The sequence below is a fragment of the Chlamydotis macqueenii genome, chromosome 2, assembly GCF_036417535.1.
Source record: "Chlamydotis macqueenii isolate bChlMac1 chromosome 2, bChlMac1.mat, whole genome shotgun sequence".
Taxonomy (NCBI): Eukaryota; Metazoa; Chordata; class Aves; order Otidiformes; family Otididae; genus Chlamydotis; species Chlamydotis macqueenii.
The window spans coordinates 32,338,438-32,362,009 of NC_141557.1; the positions used below are offsets into that span (position 1 = coordinate 32,338,438).

Consider the following 23,572-nt stretch of genomic DNA (forward strand, 5'->3'; position numbering starts at 1 on the left):
AACAGCTCGAGCCCAGCTTATTCCCCCCTAAAAAAAAAAAAAAAAAAAAAAGGTTTTCATCTCTACAGGGATACTTTTGGTTGATTGACTGGTTTCATTCAAGAATGAAGAAAGTCCACAATAATGTATTTCCTTTCATCAGTGGCTCATAAGCACGACCTCTTGGGAATGCATGCAAAAAAAAGAAAGGCAATTTTTAAAAAAAAAAAATGTTCCATTCCAACATTCTTCGTCAAAATAAAAAAAAAACAAAAACAAAACAAAAAACCCAAAACGAAAGGTTCAGACTTCTATCAGAATGCAGAGATGTGTGGATTGTACCGACGCCCAAAGGGTAGTCACTGTCCAAAGCCCTTGTCTCTTTTTCTTTCCTTAAGTGCTCCCCACGCCCTGCTTTGAATTTGGATATTGCTCTTCTAATTTCCAAGAAATCCTTGGTACATTTTTTTTTAGACAAGACCAGAAAAAAAAAAAATCGTATCCAACTTCAGAGTCTCTAGATTGTCCATTTTCTCCTTCTGTGGGTACAATGTCATCTGCAAAAACCCAGAGAGGGCGGAGAACTCGTTACTGAAATGAAAGATGGAGATACATCTACCTACATCTTTCTCTCTGTAAGTACACACACGGGGCAGCAGGAACGCAGGCCACGGCCACGCAGGCGGTGCAGTGGCCCTGTGACATCTCAGCCCTACAGCCAACCGTGCGGGGCTGGAGGCTGCTGGCGAGTAGGAGATGCGCACAGGCGGACGCGGATTCCCTTCAAAGCACTAGCGGCTGCAGGACCTATCATCCCAGCAAGACCTATCCCGGTAGGACCCGTCCCAGCAGGACCCATCCCAGCAGGATTCATCTCAGCAGGATCCATCCCAGTAGGACCCATCATCCCGGCAGGACCCATCCCATCAGCCCCGTTGGCCCTGCAGCCCTTTGGTGCAAAAGTGATCTTAGGCCAGCCCCATTCTGGCTGAGGCAACACCCGCACTGCCGCTGCCTCCCCGCCCGCAGCCCACCCCCGCCGGCAGCGCCCCGCCACGCGTGGAACCCGCGGGGCCGGAGGCGCACCTATGGCCGTGCAGGGGGAGGCGGAGAGCGGGGGCGGGGGGGAGCCTCCGGCCGCCCTGCTCTCCGGCCGGCCCTGGAAGCCAGGCCCTGCCGGACGGGGAGGGCCCCTCTCGCCCCACGGCCACGCGTGCCCGGCCCACGGCGCAGCCAGCAACCTCTCCCTTCCCCTCCCGCTTCTCCCCTCCGGTTTCGGGGTCCCTGTCTTACCTAGGGCTCCTGCCGGGGGGGATGCGAGTGGGGGACGCCGCCTGCTAGTGGGATGCGGACATGGACCAGGCGCCCTCCATTCTCCACACGGAGAAGGCGTAGCTGAGCCGCTCGTGGGCCACATAGCTGCAGCTTGCCATCTTGGAGTCCAGCTCGTCGCTCTGTAAGACCTGGTAGAGGAAGTCGATGTACCTGGCCGCCAGCTTGAGGGTCTGGATCTTACTCAGCTTGTCCGAGGGCAGCGTGGGGATGATCTTCCGCAGGGCGGCGAAGGCTTCGTTCAGCGACTGTGTGCGCTGCCGCTCCCGCACGTTGGCCATGACCCGCTGGGTCTGCAGCTCCTCGTAGGACTGGGGGCTGCCGCCGCCGCTGCTGCTGCCGCCGCCCCCGCCGCCTCCCCCCGCCCCGCACTTCTTGCCCCGCTTGCCTTGGGCTGGGCTGCAGGGCTCGTCCGCCGCCCCGACGGCCCCGCCGGCGCTGCGGCGGCTGGAGCGGCGCTTGCGGCCTCCTCTCTTATTGTTGGGCAGCTGCTGCCGGTCCGGCTCCTCTTCGCTGTTGCTCAGGCTGTCGTCGGCGGGGGAGACTGGCGAGTTTGACTCGTCCTGCTGCATCATCTCTGGGGGGGAGACGCGAGAAGCGGGCCGGGAAGGGGGGGGAGGGCAGGGAGAAGAAGGGGGGCACCTAACCCGCCAGCTCCCCCTTGGTCGGCTGCTTCGCTGGCCTGCGAGGAGAAGGAGGAGGAGGAGGAGGGAGGGAGGGAGGGAGGACCTCACTTCGGGGGGAGGGGGTATGGCATCAGGATCCAAGAGTTTTTTTAAAAAAAAGCCAACCAAAAAAAAAAATCCCTCCCGATCCCTCCTTGGAGCCCCTTCGAGGTGTCTGGGATTGGGAGAAAGTTGAAGACTTGGAGGTTCTTATAGCTCCTGCTGGCGGAAAGTTTGGGGGCAGCAGTGTCATTGGCCTGACGTGGAGAGGAGGGACTTTTGCAGAGTTTTATAGGAAAGTTTCCGCTTCCCCCCCCCCACCCCCCCGTCCACGCCCTCCCCCAATTATTTTTTTCAAGCCATTCACAACTGATCCGGCCTCCCCCTGCCCCCCCACCTCCATACATCCTTACCCCAACCGCTTTCTCGACTTCCTTCTCCGCACTCTCTCCCTCAAGCTCCTTCGGTTCGCACTCGGCTTTGGGGTGGTGCGGGAGGGGGGGGCCGTGGCGGGGGGCTTATGGGGGTGTCCATGCTGCCGAGGGGCCAGCAGGCCCCTCGAGGGGGAGGTGGGGGCGCTGCCCCGGAGCAGCCGTGGGCAACCCGCATCGCTGGGGCTTTCCCCGCCGCAGCGAGCACGGCTTGCAGCGAAAGGGAGGAAAGCGAAATCACCCGCGGGGCAGCATCCAGGCGCATCCTAAATTTGTCCTGTTCCCGCACACACTGCGCTCCCGTCACCGAGCGCCGGTGGGGTCCAGCTTTCCGAGGGGGTCGCACATTTCTGGGCTGGGTTGCTTGGGGGTGGCGGGGCGGGGAGGCGGCACAGCCTTGTCCTGTCAGGCCGGAGGACTCCGCTCGTAGAAAGCCGTCTGCAGAGGTGGAAGCAGCGGGGAAGCGAAACGCTGGCTTCGCACACACGCACCAGCAGCCCTTGAGCTCCTCTTCAGAGAAACACGAGAGGACCCGCGTCCCCAGCCTGGCTTTGCGGGAGACAGGAAGGTGCCCTCGCTCCGCGCCTACCGACACCTCACCTCAGCTCCCCGTCCCCAAAGGCGCCCGAGCCCGGCACTTCCCGGGGACCGAGCTGATTTATTTCCAATTCTCTTTCGCGTTTGCAGTCAAAGCTGTCTCTCCCCGTCCTCTGCCTTTGTGCTCCCTTCCCCGCCCACTGGCAGCCCCGAGCAGGTGGTGTGTCTTTCACAACGGCTGGGATTCGAGCGGGGAGCGCCTGGGAAGGAAAGCCAGAGGTTGCCATCCGTTACCAACGGGGCGATGCTCTTCTGCTGCGGCTCCCTGCCAGGGGTCTGACTGCACCCCTCCGCTGCCGACCTGGCACCCACCGCTGAGACGGAGCAGGGGGGTGGGAGGGGTGGGGGGGCACGCCCGGGAGTGGGGAAGCGCGGGGGCTCCCCGGCCCTGTTTGGTGTGGGTGGGACGGCGAGCGAAAGAGCGATAAATCTCAGGGACGAAAAAAGACGAGGCTTTTGCCAGAGCGCTGTCATCTGCTCCGGGGGCAAAGAACTGTCTGTCCTCTCTGCCTGCGAGATCCCTGTCCTCCGGGCACAGGCCTCCCCCACCCCGGGCTCTGCCAGAGGCCAGGACCCCGACGCAGCCGCCCCCGAGTGGCAGCGGGCCCGTCCCGGCCCGGCCAATGGCCCCGCTCCCCGCCCTAGAGCCTGTCGAGCCCCCCGCCGCGGGGGGAGCTGCCCCGCCGCTCTTCTGCTGCCCCTGGGTGAGCTTTCCTCCGTGGGACTTCCATCCCGTCGTGCCTGCCCTAAACCTTCTCTTTTGGGACTAGGGGAGGAAGCAGGGACTGACAGACCCGTCGAGGGAAGGCACGTTGGCACACAGACCCCCAGTGACCGAGCACAGCTTCCCCTCCTTTCTGCTTGTCCCTGCTCTGTGTGCTGCGACCATGGGACTGTCCTCCTCCTGCTGCAACCTTGGCACCACGAAGCTTCGGGGGTTCCCTTGTGCTGGCAGCAGCTGCTGCCCCCGAGGTAAGAAAAGCTGGGTCTCTTTCCACCTCCCTCTCACCTATAATTTCGGCTGTGCCCAGAGCCCCAGTGCTCCTCTGGGGTGTTGAGCAGTGTCATTACAGAGTAAAGGTTGGAAACAGTGGTGGTGAGCATCCATAGCAGATCGAAGGGCTTGCCTGCCTACCTGCCTTCCTTCCCTCCTTCCTTCTTCCCCTATTTCCTCTCTCCTCCTTGCTTCTTACAGAAAAAAAAAAAAAAAACAAAAAAAAAACCCAAACAAAAAACAAACCCCCAAAAATACATCGAAGTGCAAAACTGAGACCATTTGGGGGTGACTGTTACCTTGCTGGGAACAGGACACTAGGGCCATGCCTGGACGGTAGAGCCCTACATCAGGAAAATCAACGGAAGGGATCTGCTCTCTGAAAGGAGGGAGGGGCAGTGTCTGGTGAGGGTTTGGTGCTAAGGCAGGAGGCACAGCTTGTCTGGGCCAGCTGAACTTTAACTGGGATGCAGGACGTCCCCTGCTAGCCATGGGGCAGGAGGAGGCTATGCAGAGGAGGGTGTGCGGGAGAAGCAAGGACAGGCGGAGAAGGAAAAACAGAAAATGCAGAGAAATATAGGGAGAACCTTGAAGAGAGAGAAGGGGGGTTGACCATGGTAAATGGTTGGGTTTAGGGTCGGTTGCTCTTCGTGGAAACTGAAGCAAAAGCAACCAGCAGTAGTGAGCAGAACACAGTGGTGCTACCTGGGACCTGCACACTGTCGTGTGAGCCAAGAACACACAGAAAACCTCATATTTTAATTTCTTTTTTTTTGTTTGTTTGTCTTTGACTCACTATTCACATGCTCCAGAGGAAAGGAAACTAAGCCCATGCTGTTCCTGCCAAGACTCACCATGGGGGTGCAGAGGCCAGGTGAACTGTGGTGGGAGTGGGCTGGTCCAGGAAACCTGCTGCTATGGGAGCCTACCTGGATCCCCCAGGCCTGCTGGTGGGCAGCAGCCCTTCCTTGTGCTGGGGTGTAGAGGCACGTCTGGAGGGATGTGCATGTGGCAGAGTCATGTCTGGGGGTCTGTGAAAGAGAAAGACATACTACTGTGTTTATGTGTCAGGTGTGTGCACACCTGAACAGCTGGCCTTTTGCAGTGTGCACGCATATGCATGTGTTGGGAGGGAAGAGGAGCAGGGACTGTGCAGAGTTTATAGACTATCAGTTCAACTCTGGTTTATTTTGAAATATGCAGTTCTGGTGGGGGTGGAGGTGGAGGCTTTTTATTCCACACTAAACCAATAATTAGCATGTAGTTCATACAAGTGTTAAACCATCTGTCTTGAACCCTCCAAAGCCACTAAGATAGACCCACAGATCACTCTGGAGCATGGGATGAAGGATGCCATGTCCCGTTCTCTGCTATGTGTAGGCATGGCTTGGGAGAGCATTGCCCTGGCTCCTTGGGCAGGCTCTCAACCCTGCTTCACTCTTCGGAGGTGGCCGGCAAAGCTACAAGCATATCTGGGGCCTTTCCAGGGATATTTCCAGGTCCATTCCTGCAAGCTACCTCGGGCCTCTTCTCAGGAAAATGTATGCTGTGGGGTTAGCCCTGACATGGGGCATTGCCAGGACATAGAGAACTCCAGCATTTTGGCATCTATGCAGTAATGTGTAGCACTGGTGTGGGTGTGAACATGGAGCTAAATAAATGGCAAGCTCCTAGGAAGACGAAATGAAGAATAAGCTTAGCAGAATGACAGAACACGTTGGGCTGTGATGATCATTGTGGTCATGGCTGATCACATGGCATCACTTGGAAGGGGATCCTCCCGACTAGATACTGGTCCTTGTGTAGGTACCTGTCAGCTGCCAAGGCACTCTCAAACTGGGACAAGCAGGGTCTGCCTTAGCCAGGCAGAAACATCACAGCTTTTGAGGGGAGTAGGCCAACAGTTTGATTCTTTCTTTGATTTGTGTTTAAGAATGAATTAAAGGTCTGATTTTGCCTGCCTGTTTATAAATCAATGCAGAAGCTTAAGAACTAGTGTGCACGAGACCTGGTGGTTACAACTACAGTGCTGCTCACCCAGTGTGTTATGTGCATACGCAAAGTCTACAATTGGGTTGCAACAGGCTGTCCAGTATTCCCTGTATGGCATGCACAAACACACACACTGTAATTTAGCTCTCCCAGGCTGTTCACTGTGGTAAAACACCAAACTCTCTCGTTGGTGGGGATTTCTTGGGATGATCAGCAATGTAACTATTACATACGTGCACACTTAGAGAAGGGCTGCCTGACTGTTTTTGATGCAGAAGCTTCCAGTCTGGAGTTTTCTCAGAAGCCACACTTTTAAGACCTATTTCAAAGCCCACTAAAATCAGTTGAAGTTTCCTCACTAATTTCCACGGCTAGATATTTTCAGTTCCTACAGATGCCAGGTGAAATCCTAACCAGGACCAGAGACCCAATCTTTTCAGAAGGGACAAGAGAGCACTCCACAACTTTCCGTGCTGACGTTGCCACTGTTACTCGCCTCGTGTTGCAGAACTCGCTGTGTTCTCTGTTTTCTCCCCGTTTTCTCAAAAATTCGGCCCAGAGCTGAGCACCCTCGCTGTGCCAGCAAACGGGCCAGAAAGAGCTTCTGAAGGGTTTTCTGGGTTCTTTCTTCTTTTTTTTTCCCTTCTTCCCGTTCCTACGAGCGAGGGCGTGGAAGCGCTGCCGGGTGCCGGCCAGTGGGGCCTGGCTACCGGGGCTGTGCTGCCGGTGGCCACCGGAGGGCACGATTCCCTTCACCCCAATTTCCACGGGCGTGAGGCGCTGCCCGCTCGCTCCACGGTTCCGTTCGCGCGGATTCCTTCAAAACCTCCGCATTTCAGCGAGCTCTGAGTGGTTTTTGCTCTCTCTCGGGAGGACTTAAGTGTCCGGGGAACCGGACCGGTACGGCTGCACCCCCGAGGCAGCGGGGCCAGGGCTGTGGGGGCGGACACACGGACAGACCCTTTTAGCAGGTGCCCTTCTAGCCCACGGCACTTTGCCAGTCGCTTCGTTTGGAAGCTCTGAAAAACAGAAGGATGACAAGGGAATCCCTCGAGGAATCAGTTTCATTATCAAAATGACTCAAATGGTTTTTATTTTCTTTTTCGAGCTTGTTCTGTGTTCATGATGTGGTCGTTCATCTAGAAGGCCTAAAGGCTTGCTGGCGCAGGAGGATATGACAGTGGCTTTTTTTAAACTTCTCTGAGGGTAAGCTTCCTTGTTGCCAGTGCTCCCAGCCTCTCCAGTGCCCGGCCAGCCTCACGTCCCAGTCCATCCCCACCTCTGTGCACAGGGTTTTGGTTTGCTCCACATTGTCCTTTCTTCCCAATTTTTGCCTCAGTGCAGGGCCAAGAAATACCTATGACAAATACCTATGACATGTTATCAGACCACTATTTCCATATTGGACAGGTGTACCAATAAATTAAGATCTGAAATTATTTGCAACATGTGTCTTCTTATAAAATCTTTTATTTATATGACTTTTATTCTGCTCCAGAAATAGTTTGTGGCAGTGAACGGGGCTTTTTAAGCAGAGCCTGAATACCTTGGTGGAAGCCTGAGTGGTATCCTCTTCTCCACCCCAGAGAAGATCAGTCCTTCCCATCACAAGAGATCAACACATCTAATGCTGTGGTGGAGCTCTGCCCCTAATTATGGCTCTGGGTCGTGTTTATGTGGTTTCATGTCTAAATCTGAAAAGACTTCTTAGTAAAACAAGCTTATCTACACTCCAGGGGATAATAGTTATTTATATTAATAATGGAGCTTATTTGCTATTTCAGCTCCTTTGATTTTTTTTTTTTTTTGCTTTTCCATCTCTTCCATCTTTCCTGAACTATGTAAATATATCTTTATTGTATTCTTCCCGCTCCCACACATTACTCAAATCTATATATTCAATCTTTCAGTACAGTTGGCCCATGGAAACTCCGTAAAACTTCAGAACTTTTTAGCCACAAACTGCTTTTTCTTCCAAGGTGGGGGAGGGTGCACCTTGGGCACAGATGATGGATAAAGCATTCCACAAAGTCTTCTTCCTAGGGGTGGACTCAAACCCTCCCTGCAGCTCATGCAATTCGAGTCAGAATCCTGGAGCCAGAATTTCAGCATGAAAGTGGGCTTTTCCCCTGCTAGCCATGTCTGCACCCTTGGGAAGAACCCCCTGTGTTTCCTACTCAGTGTGGTCCCCTTTAGACTTTCATCTGCTCTTGGGATCTCAGAGAAGAAGATGAAAAAAAGGGTCATGTGAGAAACACCCACGACTCACAAGAGCCCCGTTGGAGTTCATTAGACAGGGTAAAGGGCTCTCCTTTACCTCCAAGGCAATGAAGCCTGGTATGAGGGAAAGGTCCTGGAAGGTTATCCTAACGCACACATATGCTCTCTTAGGCAAATGGAAATGTTTTTTTTTGATTGGTAGCCGGATTGAATACCAGGTCTGCAAGTTGGAACCCATCCACCTCCTCCTCCCACCCTGAGACCACACAGGGTCTGACTGCAGTCATGCAGAGGAAGGGAGCCTAGAGAGGGAAGGTTCACAAAGGTGAACACTCATCTCATTCTTCCCAGTCACCTTACCTCTAAGAACACCTACCTAAAACTAGAAGGCTTTTGAGGGAGCAGGGGTTTATTTCCATCTCTGCCAGGTGAATTTCCTTCCAGAAAAGGCAGTCAGGGTGGAATCAAAGTCTGTGTATTTCTTTTTAAGCGGGGAGGTTATAATTATTGCTTGTACTATCTGCTATGATGCTTAAAGATCCACTGTGCACCATCACTCCTCATTTTACAGCACCAATCTCATTCACCTACCTCTAGAAAACAGAATGATGATTGATCAGGGTGCCTTACTAGTTTTAATTTCTGACCAAAGGTCATATAGGGCGTCACACAATGAAGTTGATCTAGAGTGTAAATCTTTGTTACCAAACTCCTAGGGCAGTTTTCCAGAAGAGGCATTAGTTTATTAATACATTAAAGTAAATTAACACACATTCACTGTTCATGTATGTATGCATGTATCTACATATGAGTCTGTCTATGTACTCTGACCTCCAGACAAGCATCTGTATTTGTATCTATGCTGTATTGTAAAATACTACACTGCTTCTGCTTCTGCCTTGAAAAGTATCTATCTCAAACATATTCTCATGCCAAAATCTACTATCTGACCTGGCAGCACTAAAAATAGTTCATGTCAGAAGCAGAGAAATATTCGTTTCTCCTTTTAGAACATTTGTGCTTGCATTCATTAAGGACTTGGTCCAAAATCCTTTGATGTCAAGGGGAGTGTTTCAGTGGGCTTTGGATCAAGCTCTAAAATGGGTCAATTAAATTTTAAATAAAATAAAAATGAAAACAGATCCAGCCGGAGAGTATTGTTGAATAAAAAGAGATGTTTAAGAGAGATTGCATTTGGAGTAAAGGGTCAGTCATTGTTCCGTAATATTTAGCTGAATTGTGGAATTTTCCATGATTAAAAAATAATCCTTTGCATGAAGGTTGTAATTTTTCAGTCTTCAAAATATCCGTATTTTGCTTCATGGTAAAAATATTGTTTTTAAAGTGTGTTGACCTAGTAAGGAGAAAGATAATTTGAGCTGAGACTGAAGCCTAAGCAGTAAGATATGGCCCAGATTTTCAAAGTCAAAGCAGAGGCTTCATTCCAAATACTCTCCTGAGTAGAATATGTTCAGGTTTATGTCTCGTATTCAATAGGTCTATGACATTTTCTAATGTCTGATCTAATGGTATTCTTCACTGTTACACACTTTGCAAATGGGCTAATGCAGCTCTTAGTGACAGCAGATGTAATTAATTTAAAGGCAGAGGATGCCCAGTGGAATATAGGAAGGGCTTTATTTCAAGGCAGTGAAGTATATGCTTTCAGTTTGTAATAATTTTCTCTACAACAATACATAGTATTTAACAACAAATCCTTTAATAAAAAAGCAGGCGATATAAAAACAAACTACAGCCTCACAGTGTTTACTGCACTGCTTCCCTGTAGTCATTGTATCAGAGGTTTGGGTAATTTGAATGATGTATGCCTGGAGGAATTTTTGCTGAACAGGGATTATTTGACAGTAAGATGGTCGTCATTCCTTTCAAAGAGATAGAAGTTTGATCAATTATATTGCAATGGCTTACAGCCATATGCTGTCTACAGTGACATTTATGATCTATTTTGGTTATCCCTAAACGGCCTTCAACCTAGTTATTATCAGCCAACATGTTAAACTTTTGGTCAGTGGAGATCCTTTAGTGTCTTGGAAAGACTCATGTTGTTGTCTTCTGGCCAGATTCCATTACGGGTAACTACAACTTTATCTACAGTCAACGTATGTAATTGAGTGGCTGTGGTATGGCACACTGTCATTTGGCTTAATTTCAATCAACTAAGATAATTTTCTGTATTTTCTTTCCTATAACAGCATGTCATGTTGCTGTACAAAGTGAAACAGCTGCCACATTCTCCTTCCCAAAGACACGTCCCAGAATAGGCTGTCTCTTTCGAAAGGACAACATAGCTTCCAATTTGGCAGGTAAGATTTTGCAACACCAAATCCTTCCATCTGTGGTTTCATGTTGTCAGTTCATTGCAGGAACTAATAGTCTGGTCTGGATGTCAAACTATCTGATTTGTTAGTGTAGCTGGCAGGTTAACTGTCTAAGTCTTACCATTTCCGCGCAGCATTCACTGTGGGTAGTAAATTTAATCCAAAAATTAAGAAAAATAACCATGTTTAAAGATTAGATGCACTGTTGGGAAATTAAGTTCTTAATGCTAAATCGGATGTATAAGAGGAGACGCTTCATAACTGCTCATGTCAAGGGTAAGGGGCCAACCCGAAGATGAATAGATGAGACGGAAAAAGGTGACACAGTCACTCAGCTATCTCTACAGGAAACAGCCCTTCATATTCTCACAAACCTAGTGTAGATCAGAAGCAAGCTATACTGATATGAAGAAGTAGAAGATGCTTTTTCATTCCTTGTAGTTAGGGCAGCATTGTGTTTGTTCATCCACACTCTCCCAAACTGTTCATTGGGCGAAAAAGGACTTCCACTGCTCCTTAAGTCACAGAGGTTAGCAAAATATTACATGACAAAAAGATATTTGAGGGTATTTGAAAATGGTATCTGAAATCCATGCTGAAATAGGTGCCACTGCAAGGGCATCAAAACTGAAGGGAACAGGTTAGTGACCCCCCGTTGTGACACTGCAAATGATGCAGGTAACATCACCCCATTTGCAACACAGATGCAGGAGAGCAGTGTCGTACAGATAGCAGCAGTGTTATGCATAGAGTGGAAAGAAACCACAGCAAATGTAGCTCGTGTTTTCCCTAGATTTTCACACACTAGGAAACCTCCACAGTGCTGTCAGCATTTCCACCATGCTGCTGCAAGGCAAACATTACCAGTCTCCATGTAGACTTCCTGTCATTTGAAAATGTGTCATTGGATGTTTACAGCAAAAGAAAAGACTTTGGGCCTAAAGCCTTCTCTTTTCATCTCTGAGGTCATGCTGCTTCTTTGGGGTGATATTGGATGTTTCTGTGGTATGGAAGTGATTCAGAAACCCTCCCTGTAAATAACAGTAATGACCCATAGCTTCAGGAGAGCTGTGTTTTGTGAGGGGAAGCAAGACTGAAGGAGGTGTCATTAGAACTTTTCACTTGCTGCATCGTTCTCAACCACCTAGTACATCTTTTCAGCTTAGAGGCAAAACCCACTGACCTTATACTATAAAATCCTCTCCAGTTGAAGACTTGGCTTATGCACTGGCTCCTTCAAAGGCTTTGACCAATGGGATACTGAAGATTCATGCTTTTACCACTCTCAGAGAAAATATGAGAAATCTCTCTTTTTTTTTTTTTCTGGGAAATGTGCTTGTATATTTTAAATATGACAAGTTACATATGTTCTCGTCACAGCTTTGGTGGAACTAATTTATTTCAAAGGGCAAACGCCACGCTATTAACATCACAGAACTTCCGTGGTATAATGTGGTTCAGCCTATAGGTACAACAGTTGTGATCTGAGAGGGGATACTGTAATAATTCCGTTCATGGATGTGTGGAACATATAGCTGTGAGAATTGACTTACACTGTTGTGAATCCATGTATGCTTGACAGAATGAAGTAATGTGCACATCTCCAAATTTAATACCTTGGGTAAAGGTGTTTTCAGCATTAGGACTTGAACTCCATCTTACCAAGGCTTGGTTTAATAGCTCAAGCACAGTTATAAGTTGTTCGGTGAAAGCTCCATTTGCTTACGATTAAAATTTGAGTTCTGTATGTCACGGAGGTGGCACCTGATGAGGACCTAAACTACCAGTTTAATCTTATTTGGCAACATTCAAGATATCTGCAAAGAAAATTTAAACTGACTCAGGTGGAATATGAAATGAATTCAAGTAAGACAGAGAAAGATCTGAGATAACCCTTCATTTCACAGTCTCTCAATCATCTCCCCCCCCCCCAACAATTATTCATCAGCCTACAAATTCTCTTGCACTAGTAGTTTGCAGAGTTATGAGAGTCAAGGATGCTGCAGAGTTACTGTGGCATTCTGGCATATCATGAAAAGATTATTAAAAAAAAGACTACATAATCTTTCTGCATAATCACTTGATGCTCTTTACTTTTTGTTTTATATATGATAATATTAACAACAAAAATGTGAACTACTGAAAAGTGTAAGCACTCCCAAATGTCCCAGATGATATTGCCGAGTCCTAAATCTCTGATTTAGCCCAAAGTTATTTAAGAATAATTTTTAAACTATTTCTGTACTCTGAAAATTTCCTGCCAAGTCAATGGCTTAGTTATGTACATTATTCTGAAAGACTTCATAGGAGCTTAGTTGGCCAAGATTAGGTCCAAGAGCACCTTGAAACATCTGAAACACTTCAGCATTTGGATAATTACATACTTCTGGGGCCAACCCACATTTCTCTTTGGAAAGTGTTTCCCCTGCATGGTTGCAGACAACACATGGATCATACAATCTCTGCGTTTGGAAAGATGGCATAATTCTGGCAGACTGTCAGTTAAGTGAAGGGGGCTGATTTCAGATCCTCATTAAGAAAATATACAACCACCCAGAGTGGACTGAATGGCAGAATGTGATCAGTGGCGCCAGCTTTAATAGAAAATGTAGCACACTGTTGCAACACGAAATCTGATGTGCTCTGGCTGGATCTAGCTCTACTGGGGTTTGCAATCGTTTTTCAAACAAATGTGCTTTAAAGGAGACGTTCTTTTTATTGCAAGGGCTCTCTGTTCACCAGGAGAGACAGGAGCAGAACAGTGGAGGGGTAAAAGGCAAATTCAAAGGGCCACCAGCATTAGGATCAGAGTGGGGCATCGAGGCCTTGTTGAGCTTTACGCTTGCAAAAGTTTCTGTGTGTTGTCTGCGTATTGAAATTTTTCTTTGTATTTCTAACCTCTCATTGTATTTATTAGGGTGGGTGCTTTTTGTAACTGGCATTTTACCCAGAAACACCCCATGGAGACAACATGGGCTCTTCCTGCTGAAGGGCTCTGGGAGTGGGGCTGGATTTCTGTAGAGAAGCAGGCCTGCTAGGCACCTAAGAGCTTGAGTAGGTATCCCAGGGCACTGTAAAATGCAATATAGTTTTTCACCAATGCTGGATATGAGCAGTAAGTGCACTGTAATCACTACTCAGGGCTGAAGAGAAAAGGGGTAGTTGAGCTGCACACCTTCATTTCACCATCAAAGATGAAAATGATGGCTGTGGCTTCAAGTCCCAACTCTTTAATGCCCTTACTTTCAGCAGTGGCCTCCGAAAAATCAGGACCTTTATAGAGCGTCTCATCTTGGTCATATAAAAAGCAAATAATCCTAAATCATTGGCTGATTTGAAAATCTTTGTTAAGATACCTTTTATCAAGACCAGAGACTTCATCTATCGCACATGAACCTGAAATGTTCAAGTAGTGATGGTATTTGGTGTGATATAATTATTCCTGTATCATTTGTGCTATATTCACAATTCTGTTCTCAGAAAACAGTGTATGTTTCAAAGGTCAGAATTAATTAACAAAATTAAAGGCTGTACAGTAAGTAAACAATGCTAGGAAAAAAAAAAAAAAAAAAGAACTACCAACATCTGAATTAACTTCTCCTCCTTCTCTCAGTCCATTTATTTATGGTGAAAACCCTCCATGCACAGATTTCCTCTCTGCTGCACAGAAAATAAAAAAATGCACTACCTTCCCTTGAACCCCTGCAAAGCTTGGAGCAAGACAAGATGGAACTGGAAGTGACATGGCCAACTATTATATTTCTTCTGCTTTCGGAGCTAAGGAGAGACAGTTAAATCAACGGGAGATTCTTTATCTCTCTTTTTTAAATTACGGCAGCGGTAAGAGAAAAGCATAAACAGGCTCAGTATCTCAAGAGTGCCTGATCACTTTGGTTTGTGTGATGATAGTGAAGCCTGTTCTTTTTGCACTACAATAACTCTATGTAGGAACCATTCAAAATCCCTCCGTGTGGGAGGAGATGGTCTGAGTCACAGTGAGGGCACAGAAACCTTTGAGAGCAGTACAAGCCACACTATGATAATATAATGCACACAACAATTTGAATACATTACCTCCTTACAAGTATATAGTCATGTGAAAATTGACACTACAGAACTGAAAAATAAAAATTACAGGATTGCTCCCTTACTTCGATTTCTTTGAAGGAATAGGAGGTCCAGGTGCAGAAGGACCACTGAACTGGGCTGGGGCTGGTGATCTGTGGACTGGTGGCTATGAAAAATTTTAGGGGCTTACAATTTAGTGTCAACCAGAGCAAAAGTTACCCCTGAAACTAGGGCAGAGAAGGGAAAAAAAGTCAAATCTGGATTTTTAAACAGTACCTGAGCTACAGTTCTTAAAAAGCTATATTTTTAAGGCAATTGCAATTAAATATTTTAATTTGGTCGGTTCTTTCATTCTGGGTATACTATGAATATTCGTTTCAACATCTGAAACAGGCATGCTTTTTTTTTGGAGTAAAGTTTAAGATTAAAAAAATCTGAACTGATTATATTTAGCAACCTTTTAGAAAAGATAACAATTTTTACTGTGCTACAAAAAGGTTGTAATCAGCATATTGATCCATCCTTATAACCGTTCTGGTGTATAAGTAGTAGGAAAAGCTTGACTGTCATTGTTGCAGATTGGTAGTATTCAAGCCTAGTAAAACCAACAAATTCCTACCAAAATGGGGATTCAGTATGCACAGCAGTCACATTTTAAGCCTCAATACTTCAGCTATTTTTTATTTTAAAACTCCAAAAGGTCCAAGTTCATTGAAAGGACCAAAAAGGCTGCATAGCAAATCTCTTTGAGAAGCACCGCTGATGTGAAGGAGAACAAAAATAAATCAAAAACTCTTTTCCATCACTTTTGCTTAGTACCCCCTTGACTTCAAAAACTAATTTATTTTGAAGTTTGTAAAAGAAAAAAAAAAAAAGAAGTGTTGTTGGACTAGGACTTCACTTATCAAGTTTCATCGTGGAGGGAATTTTTATAGCTAAGTTATAAACCCTCCACACTCGAGTGTTTATAATGGAAACGCTGACAAATGCGATAATAAACACCAATCATGGGGCCGTAGTAGCTGGTCAGAATGTGGATGCAGGAGTTTGCAGCGCTATCATAATATTTTGTTCTGTTTCCAGCACTAATGTGCTTAAATCTGCTTTCAGGTTGAGCAGCTGTAGAACAAGATCAGCTTGACTATAGATTACAAAATCATTTGATTATTTATAGTTCTCTTAGAAAGCTTGGAAATGTGTCTCAAATATGATTTCATTTAGACTTATTTTTTGGTTTACATGTCTGAATACTAATTGTAATATGATAGCTTCAAGGGAACTCAGCTTTCTACCAAAAGGCATTTTTCAGTGGGCAAAGAGAATATAAACAAACCCTCCTCAGACCAGGATCTAAAAACGGACTATGATCAAACAGTTCTAAGGCTTTAAAAACCCCCTTATTATCGTTTCCCAGAAGTAATTGACACTGTCAGTTTTGGTTCTTAATGCGGTGATAATGGCATGGTGCTTTGGGGAGACCAAGGACGGAGATTGGCCTCAGCTTTGGTGGCAGCTGGGCTCCTGAGGAGAGAAAGGCCTTTCCCTACAGTGGGTGAAACCCCAGTGTGCTGAAGTTAGCAGCCCTTCCCACTCCCTTTGTTAGAGCCAGGGTTTCACTAGCTTCCCAAGCCTGACACGCTGTTTTAGTGCACTGCAATTCCAGAGCCAAGGATGCCAACTGTCTTGGATTGAGATGGTGAGGGGAGAAGGGACCTCATAGTTTTGTTATTTCAGGGAGATACAGCAAGAAGCTTGTCTGCAATGTTCCCGTAATTTGTTTGTATTCTTAGCAGACTGAGCTTCCAGGACTTCAGCACATCCACATGGGCTGAGTAATGGGTCAGTATGGCATCTTGCTGTTTCACCAAGCTCTTCACAGACAAAAGGGCAAGCTTTAGTTTTAACATATCTGTCTAAGAAAAAATTGCATCTAGACTACTATTCTGGTTAATCCTTGCCAGTTTTGGAAAAGCATGAAACATAAAAAAATTAAACACCCTTTGTCAGGTTCTCAGCTCCTATAAATCAATGTGCAGATGAGAGGCTCCTCCAAAGTCTTTGACGCAACATGAAATGCATCTTGATACTTCATCTGTGCTGTTTGCATACTGTGTTCACTGGCTTATACCGCAACTGTGTTTTTAAGTTTTAATGTTATTCTTAGAATCAGTGGCTCATGTAAGAATGTTACTACTGTTCTATATTGCTGCTGAAAAATTTCCAGTGATCCATTAGAAATCAGGATTCATAATGCAAGATCCAGATTTTTATTTCTATTTGAAAATAAAATGTAAAATTTTCTTTCTACTTTTCTCTAGTCTTTAACACAAGTATGGAAAAACCTTGGATCTTGAACAAATTCCAATGTTTTGTTATTGAACCAAGAAGAGAAAACCAATATTTTTTTTAATTATCTGTTACAGACATGTTTACATTATGAATATCTTCACTTAAGTCTCTGTGTGCTATAGAGCTCTAATTTTATCCAGTGACGTGAGCAAGGAAAAAAATAGGATAAGATATATAATCATGCTGTGGAAAGCACTATTGTATAGAGATCATAGAGAAATAGTGCTAAGAAGTGAATATTGAACTACACATTTCAATATCCTGGAAGAATTTGTCTTCATTGTTTTGTTTGAGATGGTGGTAACAGCAAAATGCATCTGAGTCATGTGAAGAGTTGTTGATCTTGGAACACAGTTCATTCTTAGTTCCTTTTCTCATTTTATTTTTAGGGAAAAAAAAAAAAACAAAACTAACAACCATCTGAAGAGGTGAAACACCCCGGTTTCTAGAGAGGATCCAGCTGCGTTAACTATCCAATTGCCTCTTGGAAAAAAAAAAGCATTCTGACAACTGGAGAGCAGATGCAATGTGTGGAGCCAGAGAGGTCAACAAAAACAAGTGGAAAAAGAAACCAAAGAAACAAGTGAAAAGAGAAAGAATATTGGAGTATTAATACAGGGTATTAGTTCACTCATGGTAATATTAAAGTGAATGGAATGAGGAAAAAAAAAGAGGAATCACCACAGGAGCTGACAAAAACATGAGAGAAAAAAAAATCAAAGAGATGTTAGGGTGGGATTTGCATCTTAGCCGTACCAGCCTGAATCCAGGGTAAATCTTGATTTCACTAATGCCATGACAATTTTTTACAGTGGAGATGAAAGCTGTCCTGCGAAGTCGTGCAGAACCACTGGCCTGGATGGGACATTCGCTCTAAGTTGCAGGCCGGATGGGCCCCGGGGAGGCCAGTTGCTGCCCGCCGGCCGCGGGCACGGGGACAAACCTGGGCCTTTCCCCGGCAGTGGCGGGGACGGTGCAGGCGACGGGGGGAGCCGGAGGGCAGCAGGAGGGCAGAGACACAGCAGGGAGGGCCGGAGAGGCTTCCAGAGGAGACTCCCGGGCCCCTTTTCCCACTCCTGCCCACAAACACCTGCCTGGGCTTCTCCCTTCCCTCCCGCTCCGGCTTGTCAGAATTTTTTTTCTTTATTTTCTCTCCTTGCAGCAACGAAACGTGGAGGGGAGGGGTGTCCGATGAGAGAGAAGTCTCTGCTTGACCTTCCCAAAATCAAAGCCCACACGTTTTCTCTCTCAGATGGGCCCAGACGGCTTCCCAGGCCGGTCCCGCGCCCCGCACAGCGCCGCACCGCCCCATACCGCGCCGGCCTCTCCTCCGCCAGCTTCCGCTCGGTGCCCAGCGTCGGGGCTGGTCCGCCCGCACGCAAGGACAGAACTGGTCCCGGGAGGAAAATCGTGACAGTAAACGGTTGAGTCCAGATGTTCCGCTTTACTGGCCCTGAGACAGGCGGCATGGACTCGGCAGCTGGATTTCAAAGAGAAGGGAGGTGTTTATTTTGTTAAAAAGCAGAAAGCGCTAGGTTAAAACGCACACACCGAGATTTCCCTCGTTCCCGGCTGGCAGCTGGGCGGGCAACTGAATCCGCAAACTGGACCAGCTCTGCTGTGCCGGCCGAGCCTTTCTCCAAGGCAACAAATTGCAAAATTTTAGAGCAAGTAGACGACGCAACAAGCAAAAGGCCCCAGATCTTCCTTCCCCCTCCCACTCCCGCTTCCCTTTACAATAATTATATATATTAGCAAATCTATGCATACTGAACCTCTCCATCCCTCCTCTCCCCCCCCCCCCCCCACCTTTCCCCCGCCTCCAAGGCACGCTCCCCCAAACCCTCCTCGTTTTGCATCCTACACCCACACGATCTCGGCTACAGTGTGAGAGGCAAAGGCAGGCGCAGGGCTCTGCGTCCCCAGGTGCCGCCTGCCCGGTGCGGCGGGTGCTGGCCGGTCCCCCGCCCCCGTCCTGTCGGATCCCGGCGCTCCCTAACTCGCCTCACGCCTGCTGCAGCCGTCCAGGAGCTCGGTCATGAAGGAGATGTACACTATGGCCAGGCGCAATGTCTCTATCCGGGACAGTCTCTTCTCGTAGGCGAAGGTGGGGACCTTCTTCCTCAGCTGATCAAACGCCTCGTTGAGGTTGAACATCCTCTTCCTCTCCCGTATATTGGCAGCCTGGCGCTGGGCGTAGGTGATAACCCGCTTTCTTCTGGGTCTGTCCAAGAGGGAAGCGCTCCGCATCCTCTCCTCTTCCTCCTCCTCTTCGTCATCTTCGAGATCTCCATCCCCGAAGGCAGACAGGGGCAGCCCCCGGGCCATCCCCTCCCGCAACGACAGGGCTCTGTCCCCGAAGGGAGGCCCGGAGGTGGCCTCGCAGAGCCCCAGGCTCGGCCCGGCTCGGGGTTGCACCTGGGGGGGACCCAGGGAGAGATCGGCCACGAAATCCAGCACCGAGGCCCCCAGCAACCCCTCTGGGCAGGGCGGTTGCGGGGCTTTGCTGTGCGGCTCATCCAGCAGCCCCGGGCGCTGGTGGGCTGGGAAGAGGCTGGCTGACATCTTACTTCAGAGAGGGCTTAATCTGGTCCCCCATTCCCAGCCCCAGCGGCGTTAATATTTATAACCCCCCAGGTAACACGATTAGCTGGACTAGAAAGAGCGGCTGTAAAATTTCTCGCCGTGATGCTGATGAGAGGAGACAGGCAGCCCCCTCGGGGACGCGTGGATGCTCCCGAGAGAGGAGTCCCCGGCGAGTCAATCCCTTCAAGGCGATCAAGGACAGTTCCTTCTTGGCAAAACCCTCCGCTCTTACCTGCTGAGCGCTTTTGTCTCTTCTTACACACCCGCAACAAAACGATTTTCAGTCTCTTTAAAGCCCGCTGCCGCAGTGCCGGGTCTCCACCAAACCCGGCTTGTTTTCCTGCTTTCTGTCGGGATCCCTGAACCCTGAGAGCCAGCCTGACAATCGGTGTCAGGCAAGTGCATGTATGCTTTTAATGATGTCCCCAAGAGGGGACCTGCACGCCGAGGGTCACTGGGGAGTGTTTACCCTGTATCCCAGCGCAATGGGAGCTGAATGACAGGACCTCCATTAGCCTAAGTAAGCATTGTAGGGGACCCGAGATTGCATTCCCAGTAGTAACTATTGGAATCATCCCTCCATCCCCTCTAAATCCCCTTCAACCCGAGTTCAAACGTCTTTCCAGTAAAAGGCTGCTTCATAAGGCTCCTTTCCGTCCAGGCGGTCTCAAAGCACTGGCGTTGAGACCCCTTCCTCCTGCCCGTGGGATGAGGGTAAACTGGTGCTATTCAGGGCAGCGGACCGTCCCGGTCCCACCGATGGTGCACAGAGGAGCCAACCTGACTGCACACACTGATAAAGTTGGATACACAGCCCCACATTCCCTGAAATGCCTCTAAACACACCCCTACACCCGGCACCGCTGGATACCGTTCTTTGATGGAGGTTTGCTTGGGGACTGACCTTCGGGGATTGTTTTGCTGGGAGGCTGGAAGGGGTTAGGGGTTGTGCCTTCACCCCCCTCGCAAACAGCCCCCCATGGACGGTCCCTAAGCAAACAGCCGAGCCTCGGCAGGGTCAGGCACACCCGAGTTGGACCGGATGGGTGGAAATCGCGCGGTTTGGGCACACGGCTGGTGTCGGGGTGGCTGACCGCCGCTGTCGCTCTGCCTTCTTAATCACCTTCTCCTTTGTCAGGCACTGTTGCCACTCTCGCTTCGGGGCCAATTACTCGCTAATATCTAAGGGAATTGCAAAGCCCATCAGATGAAAGGAGGCGAGTGCTCAGCCTAAATCCTTTCCCCGTTTGCCTGCAGGACCGCGAACCCTCCCCAGTGCGGAGCGGGATGCGAGCCGCACATTCCCGTGTCCTGTGAAAGATGCGCAGGGAAAGACACTTCCCCTCCCAGCCATCCCCCCTCCTCAACCCCTGCGGGCGGGCAGGGCGCTGGCTGCGCGGCTGGGCGCGGGGGCCCGCGGAAGGTGAACGGGAGCGGAGCTCCGCAGCTGCGGCGGCGCGGGCACCCGGCCGCCTTGCAGAAAGCGAGGGGAAATTCTCCACACACCCCCCCCCCCACCTCCGAGCCCACAACCGAGCCCTCCCCATCGTGTCGCGCCGGCACCACCGCCACCGCTGCCGCAAGCCGTCGGCGAGGTTAATGGCTGAAAAGCTAAATAAAGAGCAAATAGCGGGGAAACTGGTTTTATTCTCACCAGCCCTAAGAGGTTTCTTAGAGCGAACAGGGGGACTATGGCTCAGAGATGCTCTCATTTGTGACAAACATCCTTCATTAGAGCACCTGGTGAAGGAACCAACAAGGCGAAGAGGAGCCGTAAAACATCTGTTAGGAGAAGTGCTGACTAGAGAGCATCCCAAAGTAACAGTAAGTGTTAACAGAAAAAACCGCTTGGTGGACGAAAGATCAAGTAAATATTTACGATCAATCTGCAAAGGAATGCAATTTATTTGAGCTCCTTTTAGGTGAGGTGGCATACATAAAGACCTGAAGGTATAAAATAAGGACAAATGCCAGCAAAGATGTGTCACCGCAGGGCACAAAATTATCAGGGAAATATAAATTTTTCAGATAATGAAATAAATTAATGGAGAAAAGTGAATTCGTCATCTCCACGGGAAATTACCGTTGTGTGGGAAATCGGCGTTTACAAGATGACAGAGCAGCCCTTCGCCACGGTATCTGCAGAAAGAAACTCTTGCTCACATTTCCACTTTCAGATTTTTGCAGGACAGGAACTACAAAGACAGCAGGAACCAGAAGCGATTTATACCGCAAGAATGTAAAGGGAGAAGGTTGTTCAGTCGATACGGCGCCACAAAGCGATATAACATAAAACATGAAAGATTAGTGCAGGGTGTGCCTGTCACTGAATCCTTAAAAGAAGCACTAAAGCCAGGACTAAGCCGGGACTAGGAAGTCCTACTGGAAAACGAAGACTTGTAGCCAAGCTGAATCCTCCTGTCAAATTTTTTTGTTGTTGTTGTTGCTGCTTTGTTCCCCCCCCCCCCATTTTTTGCTAAAATATTGATTTTTTTTTCTATATATTGACTACTTTAATTTGTGCATAATAAGCTCAATGAACTGTCTTTTGAGGTATGTTTTTGCACATTCTTGCCTATTTTGGTGATTTTTATCACATTAGGGAAAGTTTGGAGCTGAGGAAATGCATAATAAATATCCAGTGATGCAGGGGACAGGTTTTTAGTGCACAGACAATGCAACAATGTAGGGAAAGCAGGACGACCTCTCATGAGAGGCTGCTTTCTACTGTGAAATCTTCTTAGACCAGATTAGGTGCTCAAACGTATGTTCTAGATTTGTTTTAACCAATAATACAGTTTGCTCTATGCTTGTTTACCTTTCTTCACCCACCTCTTATACTACCTTTTAATTCCACTTGTTTATCACAAAAGGCTTGCTCACAAGATGCTTACAGATGTTGACAACAGATGGCTGCATCTTAAAGGCACTCTGCAGGTATTTCCACAATTATTTTTCTTCAGAAATATCTATGAGATGATTCTTGATGTTCATGTAGGTTTTGACTTTAAAATCCAAAGAACAACAGCTTTTCCCATCTACGAGTCTTATGAGAAAAGCTTATCTACCCTCTTTTGCCCATCCCTGATTATGTCTCAGCTGTTTTGAAAATCAATGTCTCTTAATGAATCTCCCTATATAACAAATGCAATATTCTTTGTACTAGCAGGAACAAGGGCAATGTGCATTTTAATTCAATGCAGTTCTATGGAAATAGTTTTACTCCTTTTATAATCCTGTGTAGTGAGCCTCTGTTCTGATAATTTTCCACACTATCACACAAGAAAAGACAACCACTCGGATGACTTAGCATTACGGATTGAGAAGTTACAGATTTTAACAGTGATCTGTACTTTACTGTAAAATTCACTGGAGCTCAGTGGTGATCCTGGGATGCTGAAATAAGGAGGCACTGTCCATCAGATATGACTCAGTAAGCAAGGAGCTGAAAGTTACTGTCTACTCTAGAAACCACAAAAAAAATTAGATATGCAACTGAAAAAGATGTTTACACCATTTTATTGTAAAATGGGAAAACTCTTCTCTCCTTTAATAGATCCATTGATAGTCAGAGAGTTGCGATCGTTCTCAAACTTCGGCCTGAATAGCAGAAACAGATGTAGCATGTAGGAGACTAACGCTGTCTCTTGCAACTTACTGATGTTGTAGCTGTCTGATCTTCTTGTTAAACCTTAAAATTACCGTAATGTCCATGGATCAGGACCTCCTTACTTCAAAACACAGGGCAGATCCTGTCCTGTTGAGCTCACAGTTTGCATTCCTGACAGACCAGATCAGATCAGTGCAGTATATGTGTGTGGAGATGGGGCCAGCTTGCAAGGCAATGGACAGAGTTTGGACAATATCTTATCTTGACACTTGCTCCGTCGGTGGTGGAGAGGAAGGCACTACGGGCACCAGTGATGAATTAATACAAAAAGGAAGTATTTAAGCAAAGCTAGCTGAAGACTGGTTATTCTGGTACTAGAAGAAGTAGTATTTGGATGAAAGCAGAGCAAA

The 23,572-nt window shown here is 47.7% G+C and overlaps 2 protein-coding genes across 2 annotated transcripts; both read right to left on the reverse strand.

Moving 5' to 3' along the window:
• Positions 1–249: 249 nt before the first annotated feature.
• On the reverse strand, positions 250–2,139 carry TWIST1 (twist family bHLH transcription factor 1). Its single transcript, XM_086741793.1, has 2 exons — positions 1,273–2,139; positions 250–536 (listed from the first exon to the last, which is right to left on the reverse strand). The coding sequence occupies exon 1, from the start codon at positions 1,884–1,886 to the stop codon at positions 1,317–1,319; it is 570 nt and encodes a 189-aa protein (XP_086597919.1). The 5' UTR covers positions 1,887–2,139; the 3' UTR covers positions 250–536; positions 1,273–1,316.
• Positions 2,140–18,961: 16,822 nt separating this feature from the next.
• FERD3L (Fer3 like bHLH transcription factor) lies at positions 18,962–19,531 on the reverse strand. The gene has a single exon (XM_010125275.2). The coding sequence runs from the start codon at positions 19,529–19,531 to the stop codon at positions 18,962–18,964; it is 570 nt and encodes a 189-aa protein (XP_010123577.2).
• Positions 19,532–23,572: the final 4,041 nt, after the last annotated feature.

What these genes read in the sequence shown, in the direction of transcription:
- TWIST1 (XM_086741793.1), bottom strand. Translation starts at nt 1,886, where the DNA reads ATGATGCAGCAGGACGAGTCAAACTCGCCAGTCTCCCCCGCCGACGAC.
- FERD3L (XM_010125275.2), bottom strand. Translation starts at nt 19,531, where the DNA reads ATGTCAGCCAGCCTCTTCCCAGCCCACCAGCGCCCGGGGCTGCTGGAT.